This window comes from Ictidomys tridecemlineatus, chromosome X, assembly GCF_052094955.1.
Source record: "Ictidomys tridecemlineatus isolate mIctTri1 chromosome X, mIctTri1.hap1, whole genome shotgun sequence".
Taxonomy (NCBI): domain Eukaryota; kingdom Metazoa; phylum Chordata; class Mammalia; order Rodentia; family Sciuridae; genus Ictidomys; species Ictidomys tridecemlineatus.
This window is the reverse complement of record NC_135493.1, coordinates 43,887,143-43,906,576: the sequence shown is the minus strand read 5'-3', so window position 1 is coordinate 43,906,576 and position 19,434 is coordinate 43,887,143. Positions and strand designations below refer to the sequence as shown.

The window sequence follows — 19,434 nt, the reverse complement described above, 5'->3', positions numbered from 1 at the left end:
TCTCTCTTTTTCCCCTCTCTCACTGAAGTTTTCTTTCATCTGTCCTCTCTCCATTCCAGTCTCCCTCCCTGCTTCTTCTCTGTGTCTCACCTTCTGTGTCTTTCTCTTCTTTCTCTCTCACAATTTGCTCCCTTTCTCTTTTCTCTCTAGCTCCCTTGTACCTTCAGTCTCAGATTCTTTCTTCCTAAATTATATCAGTGAGAATCCAAGACTTTTCAGTGGAAACTCAGCCACCAGGTCTGCTGGGTTTTTTTTTTTGGGGGGGGGGAGGTACTAGGGATTGAACCCAGGGGCACCTAACCACTGATCCATATCCCCAGCCCCTTTTGTATTTAAAATTTTGAGACAGGGGGTCTCATTGAGTTGCTTAGGGCCTTGCTAAATTGCTGAGGCTAGCTTTGAACTCTCAATCCTCCTGCCTCAGCCTCCCAAGCCACTGGGATTACAGACATGTACCACTGCATCCTGCAGGTCTGCTGAATTTGAGTATGTATTGGGGAAACGGTCCATGCCACTTTACATGGTTCAGTCCTAATGCTGATTGCAGCCTCCCCAACCTGGTCAGAGAGGTGTTTATGAGGATTGGAAGCTGTTCTCAGGTGGCCCATTGGCTATATAGAAGGATTAATAACAAAATATGCACGCATGGAACTTGTACAGCATCTCTCTTTGCCTGTCTTATTATTAAGGAAGAGGAATTTTGAAACCACAAGTGAAAGGGAAGAAGATAATTTTCAAGAATATATGCTGAAATATTGATGAGTGAGCTGAGCTTTTGGGATTGAAACTGAAAACATTATAAGCCTCAAATAGTGGCAATATGGTTGCAAAGCAAAATGTTAATTATCCTAGAAACATCTTTAGCCACCCTGTTGTCTGCCCACCCTTCCTCCTTGTTTCTCCCAAGTATAACAATTCCACTACATGGCCCTGAACTGAGCCTTACAGAACCTCTCAGAGCAGCGCTCCAGGATGGGGAATGAAGGGGTGGGGGAGACTTGTCTCCTTTGTGTAACTTCCTACCTCTGACAACCCTGATCAATCATTTCACTTCCCCTGCCTCAACAGTTCCCCATTGCTATCAGGCTGCAATCCAAGACTGTGTGATCTGGTTACTCCTCTTCTTGCATTGATGTGTCCAGAGTTGTCCATTTTGTCTTTCTGGTTCTGAGTGTTTTCTTTTTTCTCCCAGAACAGGGGAATCAAACCCAGGGCCTTGCAAATGCTAGACAAGTACTATACCATTAAGCTATATCCCCAGCCTTTTTTTTTTCTGTTTTATTTTGAGACAAGGTCTCATTAAATTGCCTAGGCTGGACTTGAACTTATGGTCCTCCTGCCTCAGCCTTCTGAGTGGCTGGGAGTACAGGTATGCACCACCATGCCTGGCCAGTTCTGAGTATTTTCATTTGCTGATCCCTAAAAAGTACTCTTCCTTACACTCTTTCCCTTCTGGACTGAATTTTGTTGTCACTTTGTCAAAGATGATTTCTTGAACTTCCCCCAGTACCCTCAGGTCTGAGTCAGGAGATCCTCCCTTATGTTCCCTCAGGACTCTCATCCTTCTCAGCATGGTCATACTCTACCACACTTTCCCATACTCGTCTCTCTCCCTCCTATTATATTGAGAGTTCCCTGACAGCAAAGACACATTACCTGCCAAATCCCCAGTATACTATAGCAATTAGGGATCATCTATTAAAAGATGCATCCTGGGCACCCAGGGGTACTTTCTCAAGCTCACTGCCTCTCTATCTCTCTGTGTCAAAGCAGAATGATAAGTTTGACACACAGAGAGAGGGGGCAAGTATGAGCTAATGGTAATAAGGAGAAACAAGGAAGCAGTTTTTATTCTCTTGCCCCTTGGGCCTGTGACCTCACACTCGGGAGTTCTTGCCTAATGGAAGGCATAGGCTTCTGGGGATGTATTCATTGTCTATAGTGTTGCCTCCCATATGTCCCATGGGATCCCGGAGAGCTGACAGCATGACGGGGTCAGTTTCCTGGGAGGAAATATCCCTTCCTGTGTGAGGCTACAGCAATGAGCACATGATGAAGATGTATAGTTTTCTTAAGATTCTAGAAACAAATTCTTGGTAAAGATGGGAGGAAATGAGACAAAGAACTGGGTAAACTTCTGCTAGGAGTTGAATAAGCCAGTTCCAAGAATTCCCTGAATCAAAAGGAAGTTACACTCTCTGAAGTTGAATTCAGCATCTTCTGGTCGGTAAAGGGTACAAAGTTGTGTCTATCCTTACCCCATAACCTTTTCCTTCTTGTTACAAACTATGGTGTGTGGTTCCTTGCTGGTATGAGAAGTGGGTTTGTTGCAATGCTGAGGTGGTGTGGAAGCTACAATAGTCAACATGTTTTCAGGATGAAATACATTATTTTGTCATGAAAAAAACTATTGAGCTGCTAAAAATGGATTAAGCACATTTTCATAAATCTTTCATTGCAGGAAAGATTCCATCACATTTTAGTCCTATGCAGGAAAAATTGCATTTGCACCCTGCTGACATGCAGTCTTCCTGAACCCTCCATCTGAGGGGCAGCATGTCCATATTGGGATGGGTATTGTTTATAAATTTGGTGACTTCTAGGGCTATATTTTGAGGGTCAAAACTGGATAATCATTTAGTATAGCTTCCTAAATCCAACTACAATTACTCACATGGTGTGCCACCCCTCCCCCTCCATTTCTTATCTCATTGAAGTAGAAAGTGGCCTGTGGGGTTCTCAGAAGTCAGACTGTATTCCAAATCCAAGGACCCTCCCAGAGCATTTTAGAAGCATTGGGGTAGGAAATTAGAGGGGGTTTGAAATAAAAGACAGATGCCTTTTTAAAAATCTGCTGACGATGACTGGGGCATTTCAGTTGGATCTCTAAGGAACAAGTCTACATCTTTTTGCTGTGTGTGAATTTTTCTTTTCAGGGTCATTTTCAACTTCCAAGGATGTGACAGTATACTCCTAAGTGGGAGCTTTTCTACCAATGCTTAGAAACATTGGTGACAGAGGCTGGAAATAACTTAGCCCTCCAGACTTCAGGAGACAGTCCAAGTGTGTTTGTGGGCAGTAGTGGCTGTGGGGGTTTCAGTTCTAGACTCAACTGGAGCAAAGTTGAACCAAATTGAAGGTATGTTAGACATGTTCAATTTTCTCTTGACTTTTGGAGAATGGTACAAGTCTGACACTTCAAAGATTTAACCTCCTTTTAATGAAAAAAATATTTTTTTTGATACCAGAGATTGAACCCAGGGTCACTTAACCACTGAGCCACATCTCCAGCCTTATTAAAATATTTTATTTAGAGACAGGGTCTCACTGAGTTACTTAGGGCCTTGCTAAGTTGCTGAGGTTGGCTTTGAACTCATGATCCTCCTGCCTCAGCCTCCTGAGCTGCTGGGGTTACAGGTTGCACCACTGTGCCCAGCTCAATGAAATATTTAAGTTTTTTTTTTGTTTTTTTTTTTTTTTGTGTGTGTGTGTGTAATGCTGGGGATTGAACCCAGGGCCTTGTACTGACTGAGCTATATCCCCAGCCCCTTAAGTATGGGTTTTGTAGACAAAACCTGGGGTGTCTGAATTTGGAGGAGTCTGCTGGAGAGGTTAACTAAGTTCCTTCCCATCTTCAAAGACACATCAGGTATCAGCACCAGCATGGCACCAAGTAATCGAATGGCCCTGCCTTTGTGCTGACTTCTCTGTTCAGCATCCAGGACACAACAGAGTGGTAAAGCTCCTGCTAGGGAAGACATATTGACAAACATCCCAGTATGCATCATTTCTCTGTTGATGGACCCTCAGAATCATCACTCATCCAATTAGCCACTTGAGAGCAATTCACTACCCATGCAGAAGAGTTTCATTAAGGTTTCCATAGCACTTACATTGACTCTCCTTGTCTCTTGGCTCTCATAACTCTGCAACCTTCTTGTTAGGGGATGATAGGACCATGTCACACCTCTCCTCAAAGGTAAATTGGGTTATACTTGTGATCATGCACATGAATATCTTATTTCACTCATTTGGGGGATTGTTCTAATCCATGCTGTGTAAGATGTGTGTCTTTACATAACAAAAACAACAGAACTTGGAGATTGAATAAATATTTACTGTGTGGAATGGTTTTAACTTCCATTAATTTGTGCATACATTCAACAAATATGTATTGAAGGCAAATCATCTGCCATATGTTCTAGGTGACCGAGATACAATAATGAACACAGTAATAATACATACCCTCATGTAGTTTATATTTTAGTGGGTTTGTAATGTAAATCCTTCCCAAAGAAGGCTTCTGTATGGGTCATCAGCTGCCAGGCCCGAGTGCTTCTCTTAGCATTTGAGTAGATCATTTAGTACATGGCCTAGAAAACAGACTAATTTCCAGCAGGCAGTAATGAGTGTCATATCCATCTATCTCAGAATCTATCTGCTAGTCACATCACACAAGACATCACCTGCCAGACACCCTCCCAAGAAGCTTATCCTGTAATAATCCAACCCTACAGAATACACATGTCTATATCTCATAATTGTCTTTCGTGGTGCATACATATTTGTCTTCAACTGCTAATAAGCACCTTCCTCACTAGAAGAATTATGTGACATTAACAGCACTCTTAACTGTGGGACTTCTCTAAGTGGTCTCCAATTATTTAGGATTCTCTCCTTCCTCCTTTCTTTCTACCTTTCTTTTAATCTGTTTTCCTGTCTGTCCATCCTCCTGTATTTTCTTTTTTGCTTTTACCATGGGTAAATTTAATGTTTTCTGCAATAAGATCCCGAACACCGAAGTAAGGAAAAGTTTGTTGGGTGATTATATAGAATTACACAGAAAACCAAAATTGCATTAATTATGTCAGTAATATAGGTATCATTAAGTCTGCAAATTTTATATGCCAAGAATTGTAAATTTAACATTATGAACAATGCATTATGCCCTCCTATAGGGTTCATCATTTGGATATCTATACAAGTGTGCATGCAAACACACACATAGAACTCTTTGTCATAACATGAGGGTCATGTCCCTGCTGTTAGCAATTATTTTTCAAGAGTGTGACTATGGCCAAAGAAGTTTGGGTGTGAAGAGCAGTCCTTTTAATTTGTGGCTGTGGCCTCTGCTTGCACTATACTAATGAAGTCCTTCTTGCCAGTCACTTACCCAGAATAATTGGAAATACTAGGTACGGTGCCAAATTAAACTACTTCTTTTTGTACAGGGGGGACATTATTTATTTTGTAAAATTATGCTGCATATGACCCGAAGTGGCAAGTTATAATCAATGACAGGCACTCCTAAAAGGTTACCAGAGATACTCGTCAGACAACAGGCTACTTCAAATCCCAGCAGGTCACACAGATCATTTTTTGCTGCCATCCACTTCTGCACTGTCAGCAACATCATCGTCAAATGCCGAGTGTTGCTTTGAGAACTCTGACTTTTCTTTTCTGCCCATTGTCAGTTTCTTTCTGTAACCTTCACATTGCCTTTCTACCATGCATTACCTCCCACGTGTTCTATAATCCCCTCACTTTCCACAGCGGTGTGCCCACTGCTGAGTCAAAGGCAGGTGCTATTTCACAACTGCAAACCTAGTACAACTAGCCTCAATTATGGTCCAGTTTCAGGAAAGACAAATAGGATGCTGAGGTCTTGACATTTTCAGGCAAGCAATAATGCACAGACAGGAAATTTGCTCAGTTGCATCATCTTAAGCAAAAGCACTTGGGGAACCATGTCTTCTCTGTGTATAGAACCAGGTCTATGAAATGATAAAGGAGAAGGATATGGTTTAAAAGGTTCACTGAGTAGGGATAACCATTTTAGCACTGTACAGAAGCACCCAGGAAGAAACTGGAAATGAGAGTAGGGTAGCTTAACTCATTCTCAGCTACTAGAGGGAAAGAATTTGAAGTGGTTTTCTTCTGTTTCCCTCCTTCTCCTCTCCTCCTTCTCTTCCACCTTCTCTTTGATTATTTGGCAGAAAGTTTGCTGGGATCCCACTCACGATAAAGCAGCAACAAACTGCTCTTCCAATCCCTTTGCCCTGAGGGGATTATCTCATCCCTGTACATACTAGAAACAAGACATAGTTATTATGAGAGAGAAGCTTCTGGCATCCAAGGGTAATGTCAGAGATATGGAAGACTCTTTGTTCCAACTTGGTGGGATACAGAACGATTATTTGATATCTTTCAGAATCTTTACCTTCTAAGTTTAATTTTATCTGCTTTTATGGGCCCTTCTTAGACCATTTTACAGATGTGAAAATGAAGACCCTCAATACCATACATCTGTCTTTTCTCCCTCTCATACTTTCACTCTCATCCTACCTCCACTTTCTCAAATATAACTGTATCATGATTATAAGTTGGTGAAAGTGGAGGTAGACAAGCAGTAATGATTAAAATGACATTAACAACACTCTTTTTTTGTATTTAGTGGCCAAGAAATACTTAGGTGTCTGTCTAATGTCCAATTCCATACTCAGTTTTTGGCCTCTCCATTGTCCTGTACCTACTTGGACCTCTACTAACCAGCATGTTTAGAGTGTCATCTTCTAGAGATGAATTGAAATCTCCTGATGCTCATCAAGGGTGAAGATTAATTTCTTCATTTAAACAAGTGGGATGATACGAGAAGAATGATTTATTCATTTATTTATCATAGCACTTGATTCTGCTATGTAGCTTCCCTGATCTCAGGAAGAGAGTAGAAAGTGATGAAAGGACAGGTATTCTGCTTTTTTGAGAGTCAAAGGCCAGCCAGGCATGGTGGTGCATGCCTATAATCCTAGTGGCTTGGGAAGCTGAGGCAGGAGGATTGTGAGTTCAAAGCTAGCTTTAGTAACTTAGCAAGGCCCTAAGCAACTTAGCAAGACCCTGTCTCAAACACTAAAAAGGACTGGGGATGTGACTCAGTGGTTAAGTGACCCTGAGTTCAATCCCTATTACTCCCACCCCAAAATGAATCAAAGCTCACCCTGGACGAATACATTCTCCAACCTGTGTTCCACAGAGGTTGGTCATGATATAAGTCTTTTCCCCAAAGGTCAAACAAGTTGGCCATCAAATTAGGAGACAAAGCCAGGTAGGTTCCAACTGACTGTTCTAGTCAAGTGAAAACAAACTAGATCCTTAAAATTTCCTTAAAATATTATGGAACAAAAAAGGTTATGGAACAGTGGCTAGCTCCATCAATACCATCTTCCAAGACAGTTGTGGTGGCACATTCCTATAATCCTAGTGACTCTAGAGGCTGAGACAGGAGGATCACGAGTTCGAGGCCAGCCTCAGTGATTCAGCAAGGCCCTAAGCAACTCAGTGAGACCCTGTCTCAAAAATAAAAAGGGCTGGGGATGTATCTCAGTGGTAAAGTACCCCTGGGTTTAATCTCTAGTACCAAAAAAAAAAAAAAAACCTCCTTCCAAATCAGACTTTGCTGTGGTTAGTAGTGAAGTTGTCTCCATCCCAGTAAGGAGGTCCTTTCAGCCACCAGATGAATCGTGGATAAAATGAACACATATTTTTTTTCTAAAGGCTTTGATTCTTCTTTGTTCCATAGCCTCCTGCCCCCTGCCACCAATTCTCTTTAATCCTGCTCTGTAGTTTGGCCTACCTCTACCATGAACAGAGATGGTAGGAGCCTTAATTGTCCTCTCAGGTGATTTAGAAGTGCCTTGTGGGGGAGAAATGGGGAGAAAGACTGAAATTTGAGAGGAAAGTCTTGCATAGGACAAAGGAAGAAGAGCCAGCATTACCCATACCCCTCAAAAATCTTATAGAAAATCATCAACATAGAAATAGCTAGATTATAGAGATCAAATAAAAACCTCTCATTATAAAAGCCACAGAAGAGACCAGAAAGGTACAATGAAAGGCTTAATGTGATCTAATGATTTGGTACAGAACTAGGATTAGATCTTAGAAATGTTGGCTCAGAAGCCAACTATTTGCTGCCACACTGTTGTCTGACACCAAAAACCCAAACTGGTCTTCTGCTTTGTGTTCTGTGGCATTTCTTCTATTCCCTCTCCCCACAAGCCATGTGTGTGCACACCTATACTCTGCTCTGCACCTTGTAGTCATGAGATCTTCTTGGAAGAGTACAGGCACAGTCAGTCTTGTCCTCCTGAATCGACACTTTGCAGTAAAGATTCAGCACTAAGGCCAAAGGAGTCCCTTTATATTAAGCCACAAGTCAGCAATTTATGCACATGTAATCTCCTTCTTCCACTGTTTACTCAGTAACTATTCTCCAAAAAACAGAGCCAAAGAAAGAAAGAAGAGGATAAGAGAGGAGAAAGCAAGAAAGAGAAACAGAAATGGCTAGATTTCCTGAGAATTTCCTGGCATTCTCTCCTCTACCCAAACCATTTCTTTAAACTCTGTCCTGTGGGACCACCTTCCCTTGCAATCTTGGGCATGTCTTGTCACAATATGATGACAATAATTATGTTGTCTTGGCATCATCTTCCTTTATGCAGAGTCCTCATCAGGATGGAAGATTGGTTTTGGAACCGAGTGTTGTACTTTCTGTAGGGCTGGGTCTCTGATCACAAGAAGTGGAAAGAGAAAGCTGCCCCTTTCCAGGAGGTAAGAAGGCAGATGCTGGGATTGGTTGTAGCTCAGTGGTAGAGTGCTTGCCTAGCATGTATGAGGAATTGGGTTCAATCCTTAGCACCACATAAAAATAAATACATAAAATGAAGATATTGTGTCCATCTTCAACTAAAAATATTTTTTAAAAAGAAGGTAGATTCTGTAGGCAGCCTCTGCTTTGAGAGAGCCCAACCTGAGAGAGGCACCCTGTACCCGAGATCCATCCCATTTCTGGAAAAGTTCAGCCTGACCCTTTGTCTTGGGAGGAATTTCACATGTAGAAATGATTCTGTCTCTACAAAGTTAACCCTTTTCTGTCAAGCACTGTGTTTGGTACTTTCATAGCCATGCTTTTGGTCAACTAGTAAGTATCATTATCCCTAGAAACAAGTCAAAAATGGTAACTAGAGATCCAAGCCTCACAGACAGGGCTTTTGGTACCTAATGGTCTCCCCCAAACAATACAGAGGCCTCTAGATAGGCTGAACAGAGCCTTGTGGAAAATATTGGCTAAATATGTGTTAGACAAATGCCTGAAAAAGAGAAGAGATTCACAATGAGGGACACCTGCATTTCCTTACTCACTTTTCTGCTTTATTGTCCCTGTGGACCAGAGCAAGCACGTGTGTGTGTGTGTGTGTGTGTGTGTGTGTGTGTGTGTGTGTGTGTGTTTGTTCAGGGCCTCTTTATTAACCAGACACATTTTAGAGAATGCCAGTTAAAGGCTTTACCTAGACCCCATTCTTCTCACTTAATGAGAAAGGGACGGTCTTCTTCCTGAAACTTCTTTTGAAAGTAGTAATAAAGAGCAGGCTTTGATGTTACACTGCCTAGGTTTAAATTCTTGCTCTGCCACTTACTAGCTATGTGACCTTTTATAAGCATCATAACTGGTCTCCATTTCCCCATTTGTTAAGTGAGAAAATAAACAATATCTATGTCATTAGGGTCATCATGAAGATTAAATGTGATAACAGATATAAAGTTCTAGAGTAGCATCAGGCAATAGTCGGCACTTAACAAAAATTATTATTATTATTATTATTTTACCTTGGAGCCCTTCTTTCCCTTTATTTGCTCTGTGGGCTGACATGGTTTTACTGTACTGTGTCTCCCAGCTTTAGAGTGGGGGGAATACCAGAACAGAGGATGGAGACATTGGAACATACCCAGAACAAAGACCAATGCTTACTAGGCCATTAGAACTATAGCTGATGAAACATCCTGGATGAAGATTTAGCTCTGGGAAAAGGGGTAGTTAGAAATATTGCTCTTGGGGAGAGGGGCAGGAAATTGCAGGAACAGAGAAAAAACAGAGGAGACATAGTGGGGAAAGGAAAAGATGGGGATTCAGGGGAAGAAAAGGTTTGGGAGAGACAGGGAGAGAAAGCTAAATTGCTCCTGGAACATTAAGCACAAATGAGGGGAAATGAAATTAACATCTTTATTGAAAGAGAAACAAGGAAGTAAGAAATATCCTTGTTTGGGGAAATCTCATGTAGAAAGGAGCAGGTGCTGGCGGCCTTTGGAGGCTGGTTGCCATAGTGATGCTATATGTCTTATTTTCTATTACCCTGTGAATCTGTCAGTTGATGGTTTCTTTCTGCTTTAGTTTTTAATACTAGGGCGTAGCCTTTAGTGAAGCATTGGTGTTCTCATCTTTAGTACTTTGGTTTTGCTGTGGGACCTACTGGCTAGTTGTCACAGTTCCATTTTCTTGACACCTGTCTAGAAAGAAAAGAAAGACAGAGTGCATGCCAGGGAGCTAGAGGAAGACATTCTGCTCACCTCTTGCCAGATGGATAAGAAGGCAAATTTAGCACCTTGGCCATAGAGAGATTGGAGAGACCTTTAATGACTCCTCCATTTTAAGGTGAATCCAGGTGGGCATTTCTCTAGGAATTTGGGAGATCAATATCCTGATTTGCCCAGGACTGAAGGATTTCCTGGGAAACAGAACTTTTTTTTAATATATATATATTTTTTTTAGTTGTAGATGGACACAATACCTTTATTTACTTATTGATTTATTTTTATGTGATGTTGAGGATCCAACTCAGTGCCTTACACATGCTAGGCAAGCGCTCTACCACTAAGCCACAACCCTAGCCCAATAAAGAACTTTTGATGCTAAAGTTGGGTGGGTACAAAGCAAACCAGCATGGTTGGTCAGCCTAAGAAAAAACACTTAGAAATTTTTCACAGACCTCTAAACACGGGCCATGATTTATTAGCTTGGATTTTGCCACTAACTTGCCTTCTTCATCCTGTATCCAAAAGATTCTCCAAATTCCAGCAACTTTAGAATCACTTTCCTGGGGGCCTGGTTAAAATGGAAATTCTTAGACTTAACCCTAACCTGATTATTCATAGTCTCTGGAGGAGGTACAGCCCAGTCATTACCTTTATGCAGTCTTCCTAGTGGTAGAAACTTGTGGTCTGATGGGGAGGGGTTGAAAAAGCCCATAATGTTTGTTACACAAGTGAAAGCCAGCAGGTATCCAGACCTCAGAGACACTGACTCTACCAAGACAAAGGGTTCAGGAATACTCTTGCTCAGGGGCAGGGACAGAGCTAGCTAGTGTCTTCTTTCTTTCTCTGGGTGGAGGCTTAAATATCACCTCCTCTTAATTCTTTCCTGGCCTTTTACTTTATCTTATAGGCTCTCACATCCCGTTTCTTGATTCTGTTGGGTTTATCGAAATTTGTAATCTCAAATCCACATGAATGGTTCTTCATGGGTTCCTCTCTCTACTAGTATTTAGACTCCAAGAGATTGAGGCCTAGGTCTATTCATCTCATTGCTGTGCATTTTACAGCATGTAGCAGAGGGTCAAGCACAGGATACATGCCAAATAAATCTTGTTGGATGAATGCATGAATGAAAGAATGGATGGGGAGACACTGGTGCCCATCCCATTCTGGTTGACAATGCTGGTAACAGTACTTCCATGTGGTCTGTCTGGGGAGTGCAGTTTGTAGCAATGACATTGACTTAGTCAGTGGGGCCACCATAAAAATATCACAGACTGGGTACCTAAAAACAACAGAAACCAGCTGTCTATAGTTCTGGAATCTAGAAGTCTGAGACCAGGGTGCCTGTGTTTTTTGGTTCTGGTGAGGTTCCACTTCCTAGCTAGAATATGGTTACCAGTTCACTGTGTACTCACATAGGGAGGGGGGAGGGAGGGGGGGATATGAGTATAAGCATTCTGGTCTCTTTATGTTCTTATACTGATAATCCCACTGTGTAGGGCCTACTCTCATGACTTCATATGAACCTAAACATCTCCCAAAGGCCCCATCTGTAATCATATTAGGGGTTAGTTAGCATTTCATCATATGAATTTCACAAACATTCAGTCTGTAACAACTATTAATGTCTTCAAAGGTGACAAAGCAAGGGACTAAACCCTGTCTCCATAGGTTCCTATCCTAGGCAGAATCTTAAGTCACTCCCAAAATGTACTGTAGTGAAGCCAAGGCAGCCAGACTTTGTGCGAGAAGGAGAGCGCCTGGTTCTTGCTGTCCCTTTTGTCCTGGATTTTCAGCTTCCCTGCCTCTCTGAGGGGGTCCTCGATGTTTGTGTACCCCTATTGCATGCAGAGTCTGGATGAGTGGTGGGATCATTATTCTCTATGTCAATGTGTTTTCAAGGGTGTCTAGGAAATGAGTGGGTCATGTTTACATTTGCATAACCTACAAAACTGCAAAAATAGGATCTTCCCTCTGGAAAGAAAGACCTGAAAGTGCATCAAGTTCTAGAGAATGAGAGACTCGTGAAATGCAAGAAGCCAATGATTATTGAGTGTTTATTAGGGCTGAGTGTTGGTTGCTTTACATACGTTTGCAGCAATTTTTCAAGGTAGCACTATTGTATCCCAGAGCTGAGATGTGAACCTTACAGTCTGTCCCCAGATCCCATACTCTGAATCCCTGCTGCACATAGTACTGTCCACCTATACAGCTGAGGACTCAGAGGAAAGGAAGACCAGCAATGCCCCTGGGTTCACACAGCCCATGAATGTCTGAGCTGGAGCTAGCAATTACATCTCCTCTCCCCGCACCTTGTCCTTTCCACCACATGGCTTACATCTCTCTAGCTACAATAGAGATCACTTGTCCCTGCTTCCGGCCAGAGTCCTAATAGTCAGGCCCAGGTCTCTTGAGTCCCATGATTGCATTTTCTCTGACTGCTCAGCCTCAGAAGGCTCTGAAGACTGGGAAGGCTTGGTGGGAGCAGGCCTTCTGGATTGGAAACAAGTTTTGGAGAAGGATGACAGCCCCGACTAGCACTGGGCTCATCTCATGGCCACAAGCCTCCAGAGGTTCCATTCATCCTCCCGAGGCTCTGTGTGTCAGGGTCTCTGCCTCACAGCCCCTCCTCACAGCCCCTTTGGGGGCAGCTCCCATCCTGCCACTGCCTGTCTTCTGCCCTTGACTTTCTCTCTGGTTTAGCTCTGGGGGCTGGGCCCAGTAGGTCCCTCCCACCCAGGGCTCTTAATGAGAAGTTTTGTCATGCCCAGGCAGCAAAGATGAATAATTCAGAGAAGGAAACCCAGGGAATGTTATTCTTTCAGAGAAGAGTCCCTTGACAGTGGGAGAGTCAGAGAACCACTGCATCTTATTATGGGAGTAATGGGGGATGGTCGGGAGCAGGAGAAAGACCACACAAGAATCGCTGGCAGAATTCTAAGGGATCCTTGTCAAATCCTCTTTGCCACTTAGGAGTTAATCCTACTTCGGCTGGTGCAAAATCCCTAGTAATCTAGTGACTTTTCCCCAGTGAATCACTGATCTCTTTATAATCATTGCCTAACTCCAAAGAGTAGTGTTGTCATATCTAGGGGTGGGCCTGTCCCTTTATTCATTGAACTTTCAAATGATTAAGAGTACTCAGAGAGGAAAGAGTACTGATGAGTAGCCAGGCACAGTGCCACACACCTATAATCCCAGCAGCTCTGGAGGCGAAGGCAGGAGGATCATGAGTTCAAAGCCAGCCTCAGCAATTTAGCAAGGCCCTAAGAAACTCAGAGAGACCCTGTCTCTAAATAAAAATATAAAAATGGGACTCAGGATGTGGCTCAGTGCTTAAGGGCTCCTGAGCTTAATCCCTGGTACCAAAAAAAAGTATTGATGGAGGGAAGGAGTGACATGTATTCTTAGTCCTTATTTAGATGCTAGGGGGAAAAAAAACAAACACAGAAGCAACTTGCCAGTTCGCACTGCATCTGAGCACATATTCCTATTGGGGGGCAGCCACAGGGGTCATTCTTAGCACCTTTGAGAAGAAGACAGGTTTTTCCTACAAGGTGATTTGTACCTAAATCTGACAGAGCATGGACGATACAGGTCTTCCCTGCAACTGGGACACAGCACTGGGGCCCTAGCTTATCCTTGTCTGAAGAAGAGGCAACAATGTCTTAGTGGGAATTAACACATGGCACAAAACAGTTTCCAATGTTTTATGTGCCAAGGGGACCTAGCTTTTCAGGCTCTGATGTTCTCTGATCAGGAAAGAGTGGATTTGAGCATCAGCTCTACTACTCCTTGAATGAGTGACCCTAGGCAATTGTCATAACCTTCCTGAGTCTCAGTGTCCTTAATTGTAAAATGAGTGCCAGCTAACATAACTCCCTCATGTGATTGCTGTTAAGACGATAGGATATATAAATAAATGTTTTATAAAATATTAAACTGTGCTTGTGTCAGATATATTTATAATTTGAAAGATGTACTCAGCAACCCACAAGCTCTTACCTGGGCCCCTTTGAGCAAATCCATTTACTAAAGTTGGTAAGAAAGAATGTGGTCAAGGAACTGTGTCTGTACAAAGCTAAATGGCATTTCAGGGAGACAAATAGTGACCTTAGTCTCAAGGCATTTCCCTATCTCCAGAGGTGTGAGAGAGGCCAGGTTTGGAGTCCAATGATCTGAGTTTGGCATCAAGATCTGCCATTTATTAACCGTGTGAGTTTGGAAAATTTAATAAACATCATCATACCTCATTAGTCTCATCTGGAGAATGGAGTCAATAATAGTTTCTACCATTCAGGGTTGTACTCAGTTTTATGTGCATGTAAACTACTTAACACAGGTCTTGGCACATAGTAGTTGTTAAATGAAAGATGACTTTACATGCTATTGTTATTTTAAGTGATCAACAGACTCTGAGATTATATACATAGTAGGTTTCATTTCAAAAACAATCTTCACTGAATAATGTCTGCCAAGAAGCACTGGAGACACAGTGGTGAGCACCTGCCCTCATGGAATTTAGTCTAGTAACCCTCCATAAATGTTTGGTGAGTGGGTGAGCAAAAGCAAGATTCTACCTCAGCTCATAAATTATTATCTCTAAGTTATTAAGGTCTTGGAAGTTTAGGATGAAGGGGAGATGATTATTTTTTCAGATTCTGGGACTCGGCTACTCACTAAGGGAATGGGGAATATTGTGCACATTGTATCAGGCACCAGAGATCATACTGTTTCTAAGGAATAATGGATGCCTATTTTCCTTCTCAAAGGCAGAAACCAAGACCACTAGGAAAACCAAATCAGCAGTAACCTTTTACTAGCTATTGACATGAACGAAACACCCAGGGCCTCCTCTGAGTTCTCTCCCATACCCCAAATTATTGACTTGCCTTTCCTTGTCAAAGCATGAATTTAGGAAAGGTTTTAAGGATTCACCCATACTTCTGTGGTGCAGGACCAATGTGAGCTACCTGGGGACTAACCTCATGTTTGATTTCTAAGTCAATGCTAAGGTCATTCTATAGGAAAGCAAATCTGGCTCCTCCCGACATCCAGCTCCAGCCTCAGGCTTTTAGGAAAAACGTTACCAAGGTAATAGCCAGTAGGAATTATACAGTCTATGATGTGATGCTAAGGACTGCCTACAGTGGAAGATGTTTGTCTGTCCATAAGGGTCAGTGTCCTGTAGTGGTCAGACAGAAGCAAATTAGGGCTGTAGCAATAGTGCTTTGGGGAAGCTTGGGGAGGCAGAGTTGGAGGTCGGAGATGCTGAGTTGCCAGGGATCTTTCCTAAGGAGTGAGTGTACTTCCTGATTCTTTGGTGAGTTATACCTTCACCATTGACCTGGTACCTTGGCAAGGTGAAAGTGGATACCCTGCTGACTTTTACTTTCTGTCTTTTCTTACTTTTGGTCAAGGAAGAAGCAAATTCCTTTGTACTGCAAAGAGCTGACTAGTATCCACACATGCTGCAGCTTTCCTTACATTGCAGAGTCTTGCCTGAGGGGACTGGGGAAGAGAAGGACAGGGTTGGTTGTCACCAAGACTGTTCAGGGGTTAATACAAGTTGGCGTTAGAGATACCACTTTCCCAAGAGAGTTCCTGAGAGATGCTGCTTAATGGAAACTTGCCAGTTATCACCTAAGTCTTCCCTTGCTTCTCTCTGTCATTTCCCTCCTTTAGCTTCCCATCTCCCCAGGACCAGTTTAATTTATCCAGTATTGAAATCATCCCAGACAAAGCAGTCAGCCTCCGCTTTCCACTAACAACTGGGTTGAGGACTGAGGAGGCCTGGAGGCTTACTGGTTGCCATGGTGAGGAGTAGGCCCTGGGAGGATTAAGGAGCTGGGAGTTTGAGATTTTTGTTTGTTGGTTTTGGTGAGTTCTGTTTGCTTTTCTTCCCCCACATTCCCTTCCCCTCACTTCCCCTCCTGCCTGCCCCTCCAGAGTCTCAAACCACTAAAGCAGAAGATTACTAGGAGCAAAATCAGCTCCTGATGCAGGCTACACTAAATGCACGCTGCCCTACTGAGGATAATTGGTATGTACTTTGCAATGCAGACACCTGGGAGGGCCAAGTTTGGAACACAGGATGTTATACCTTTGTGGCATAGAGAAACATCCTGAGGCTGGGAAGGACTGCAGTGGGTGGGGTGCTGAGGCTCTCTAAAATCTTCATAGTTTTTCCTTTCCAACCAAAGAATAGGTGAGGCATAGGAAAACGAAAAGACAAAAGTTTAGGCTGAAGAGAGGCAGCTCAGTCTTGAAACTTTGTCCTGGGTCTCCCACACTCAGAGTTTGTTTTTGATTGGGGTCCAGGCTTCCAGTCCACAAATTCTCTCAATCAGCTGCCTTTTTTTCCACTGGTGACAAGGTAAAGCAGATTTGTCAAGGAAATTGGGCTCCAGAAAGGTTGTGAAGTTTTTGTATTATAATAATTGTTATAATTATTACTTGTTATAATTACTATTAATGATATGATAATAATTAGTAATATTGTTACTAATAATAATGATAGTAATTACTATTTTTATTATCATTATTTTATAAATAGTTCAATCCATGCCTCTGAGAAGGGAGACAGCTGATTCAGGGAGATTGTGTAGACTGGGTACCTGGATTGCAGTCAGAACTGATTTTGCTTCCTTCTTAATTGGTACCCTGGGGCTGAGGAGCAATAGGAAGGGAAGGAAACCCTTAGTGCACTAGCAGGGCCAGAACATGGCATATATTGAAGTCTCAGTGTCTTTTCTCTCTTTTTTCATCCTGTGGCAATTGCATAAAGCTAGCTTGATTGAATGAGCATTTCAGAGTGAAGATATCAAATGTTGTCCCTATACTCCTAGTCTAAACTTTTTATCCACCCTAGCCTAGAGTAGGTATCCTGCTCCCTTTTAACTTCCCAAACTTGTATTCTCGGCTTCCAAGGACTTTTAAAAAATTTATTTGTAGCTTTATGTAGACTCTCAAATTCTTTTCTATGTCCACGCTTTGTTTACCCAGCTAGATGGGCATGTTTCCTGAAGGCAAGTTCTGCATCATAAACTCCACTAGTATCCCTCTTCAGGGCTCTGAACACAGTAGGAGCTCAGTGAATGTATCTTAACTTACTGTTCATGAACTGAGAGCCACAGGAAAGGCCCGTGCTGTGTATAACAGGCATAATATGGTAATAGTGGGAAAACTGACTTATTAAATAGAAAAAAAGATTAAATTCTTATGTTACATCAGATACAAAATGAACTCTGGAACTCTGAAGACTTAAACATAAAAGGCAAAATTATACAATTATTAGCAGAAAATATAGGAGGATATCTTTGTAGTATTGGGGGTAGAAAGGTTCTATTAAAGTGTGGAGAGCACAAATCATAAAGGGAAAAGTGGGTGGATTTGATTTTCATTGGAAATAAAGATCTCTGCTCTACCAAGGACAAAATGAGCATATTAAACAGAAAAATGACAAATTGGAAGAAAATATTTGTGATATATATGAGCAAAAGAATAAATATCCAGAAAATGTGAGGCAAAAAAAGAGACAGGAAATCCAATAGAAAAAAAACAACAAATGGGCAAAGCAGCTTACAAAAGGGGAAGCCCAAATAAACAGATAATAATCATCTGAACAACTGATAAACCTCATTTTAATCGGTGAAAAACAAAATAGCAGCAAGATACTGATATTTTTTTGGGGCGGGGGGGAGTACCAGGCTTGCTTAAACACAGAACCACATCCCCAGCCCTTTTTAAATTTTTTTATTTAGAGACAGGGTCTTGCTGAGTTTCTTAGGGTCTCACTAAGTTGCAGAGGCTGGCTTTGAACCATGGTCCTCTTGCCTCAGCCTCCCAAGCCATGGGATCCCAGGCATGTGCCACCACACCCAGCCAGCAAGATATTATTTTGTACACACCATACTGGCAAAATATTTAAAAAGAAGAAGCTAATAAACATTAGTAACAAAATAGGGAGACAGGAATCCTCACATACTGCTAAGGATTATGTACATAGATATGACCATTTTGGAGAGGAATTTGGAAGTATTTAAAGAATTTGAATTTGTAAATGTACTCTGACAGAACAATTTTATTTCTCAATATAAATCCCCCAAGAACTACTCTCATAGGTACATAAAATGGCTTGCATGAAAGTTTTTGTTGCAGTGTTGTAATAAGGAGGAATTGAAAACAACCTACATATTCATTTACAGGAGAATGAATTAAAAAACATGCAACATATGGGAATCACAAAATACTATGCAGTAGTTAAAATGAACATATTAGATCCATAGGTATTAACAGAATTAGCTATCTATTATAATCTTATATTACATGAAACAAAGAAGCATAAAAGGTATATGGAATAATACTATTTATATAAATCAAATACACAAGAATGTACATCAGGAAAGGAGTTGGAACTAAAAAGTGTGATGAAGAGGGAAAGAAAAAAATACAAAATAGAATATAAAAGGAAGTGCATTATTCATGAACTGATGGTGATATATGACTAATAAAATTCCATTCAATGCAATTCTTTGCACTTAGGGCACATTCCCCAATCCTAGGGGAAGAAAATAGAATGAAGGGATGAGATACAGTATAAGAACATGCTCAGGACAGTGTATGGCAACCAATTTTTGTTCAGCAAATGTAATTTTCCTTTTTTTTTCTGCTTAACCATGTTTCTTCTTATAATGGGAAATGATGGTGAGCAGGGAATACAAAGAGCCCAGGAGCCAAACACTTGCTCTTATAGCCCATTTTGTGTTTTACAAATCATCTATGATTTGTTTACAAATCATAGATGATTTGTAAAAATCATAAATTTATTTCTCACAGTTTTAGAGGTTGGTAAATTCAAGATTAAGGGGCAGCAGATTCAGTTTCTGGTTCTGAGATGGCACCTTGTTGCAGCATCCTCCATAAAAGATGAATGCTATGTCTTCACATGGCAGAAAATGGAAGGGCAACAGAGAATGAAACCATGTTCACAAGCCCTTTTATACAGGCATTAATTCACTCATGAAGGTGGTGTCCTCACACTTCTAAACACGTACCCAAATGGCC

General features: G+C 41.7%; 1 protein-coding gene across 4 annotated transcripts in view; it reads left to right on the top strand.

The window, feature by feature from the left end:
• The window catches only part of Plp1 (proteolipid protein 1), a 101,941-nt gene that overhangs the window by 40,132 nt on the left and 42,375 nt on the right, over nucleotides 1-19,434 (top strand). For 3 of the 4 annotated variants that reach the window (XM_078034458.1, XM_078034459.1, XM_078034457.1), the window contains exon 1: nucleotides 16,353-16,411. The exons of the other annotated variant lie outside the window; for it this stretch is intronic. In XM_078034458.1, the coding sequence (XP_077890584.1) occupies nucleotides 16,368-16,411 (44 nt within the window). In that variant the 5' untranslated portion in view covers nucleotides 16,353-16,367. Of the gene's footprint in view, nucleotides 1-16,352; nucleotides 16,412-19,434 lie in introns of those variants that run through there. 4 annotated transcript variants of the gene reach the window in all.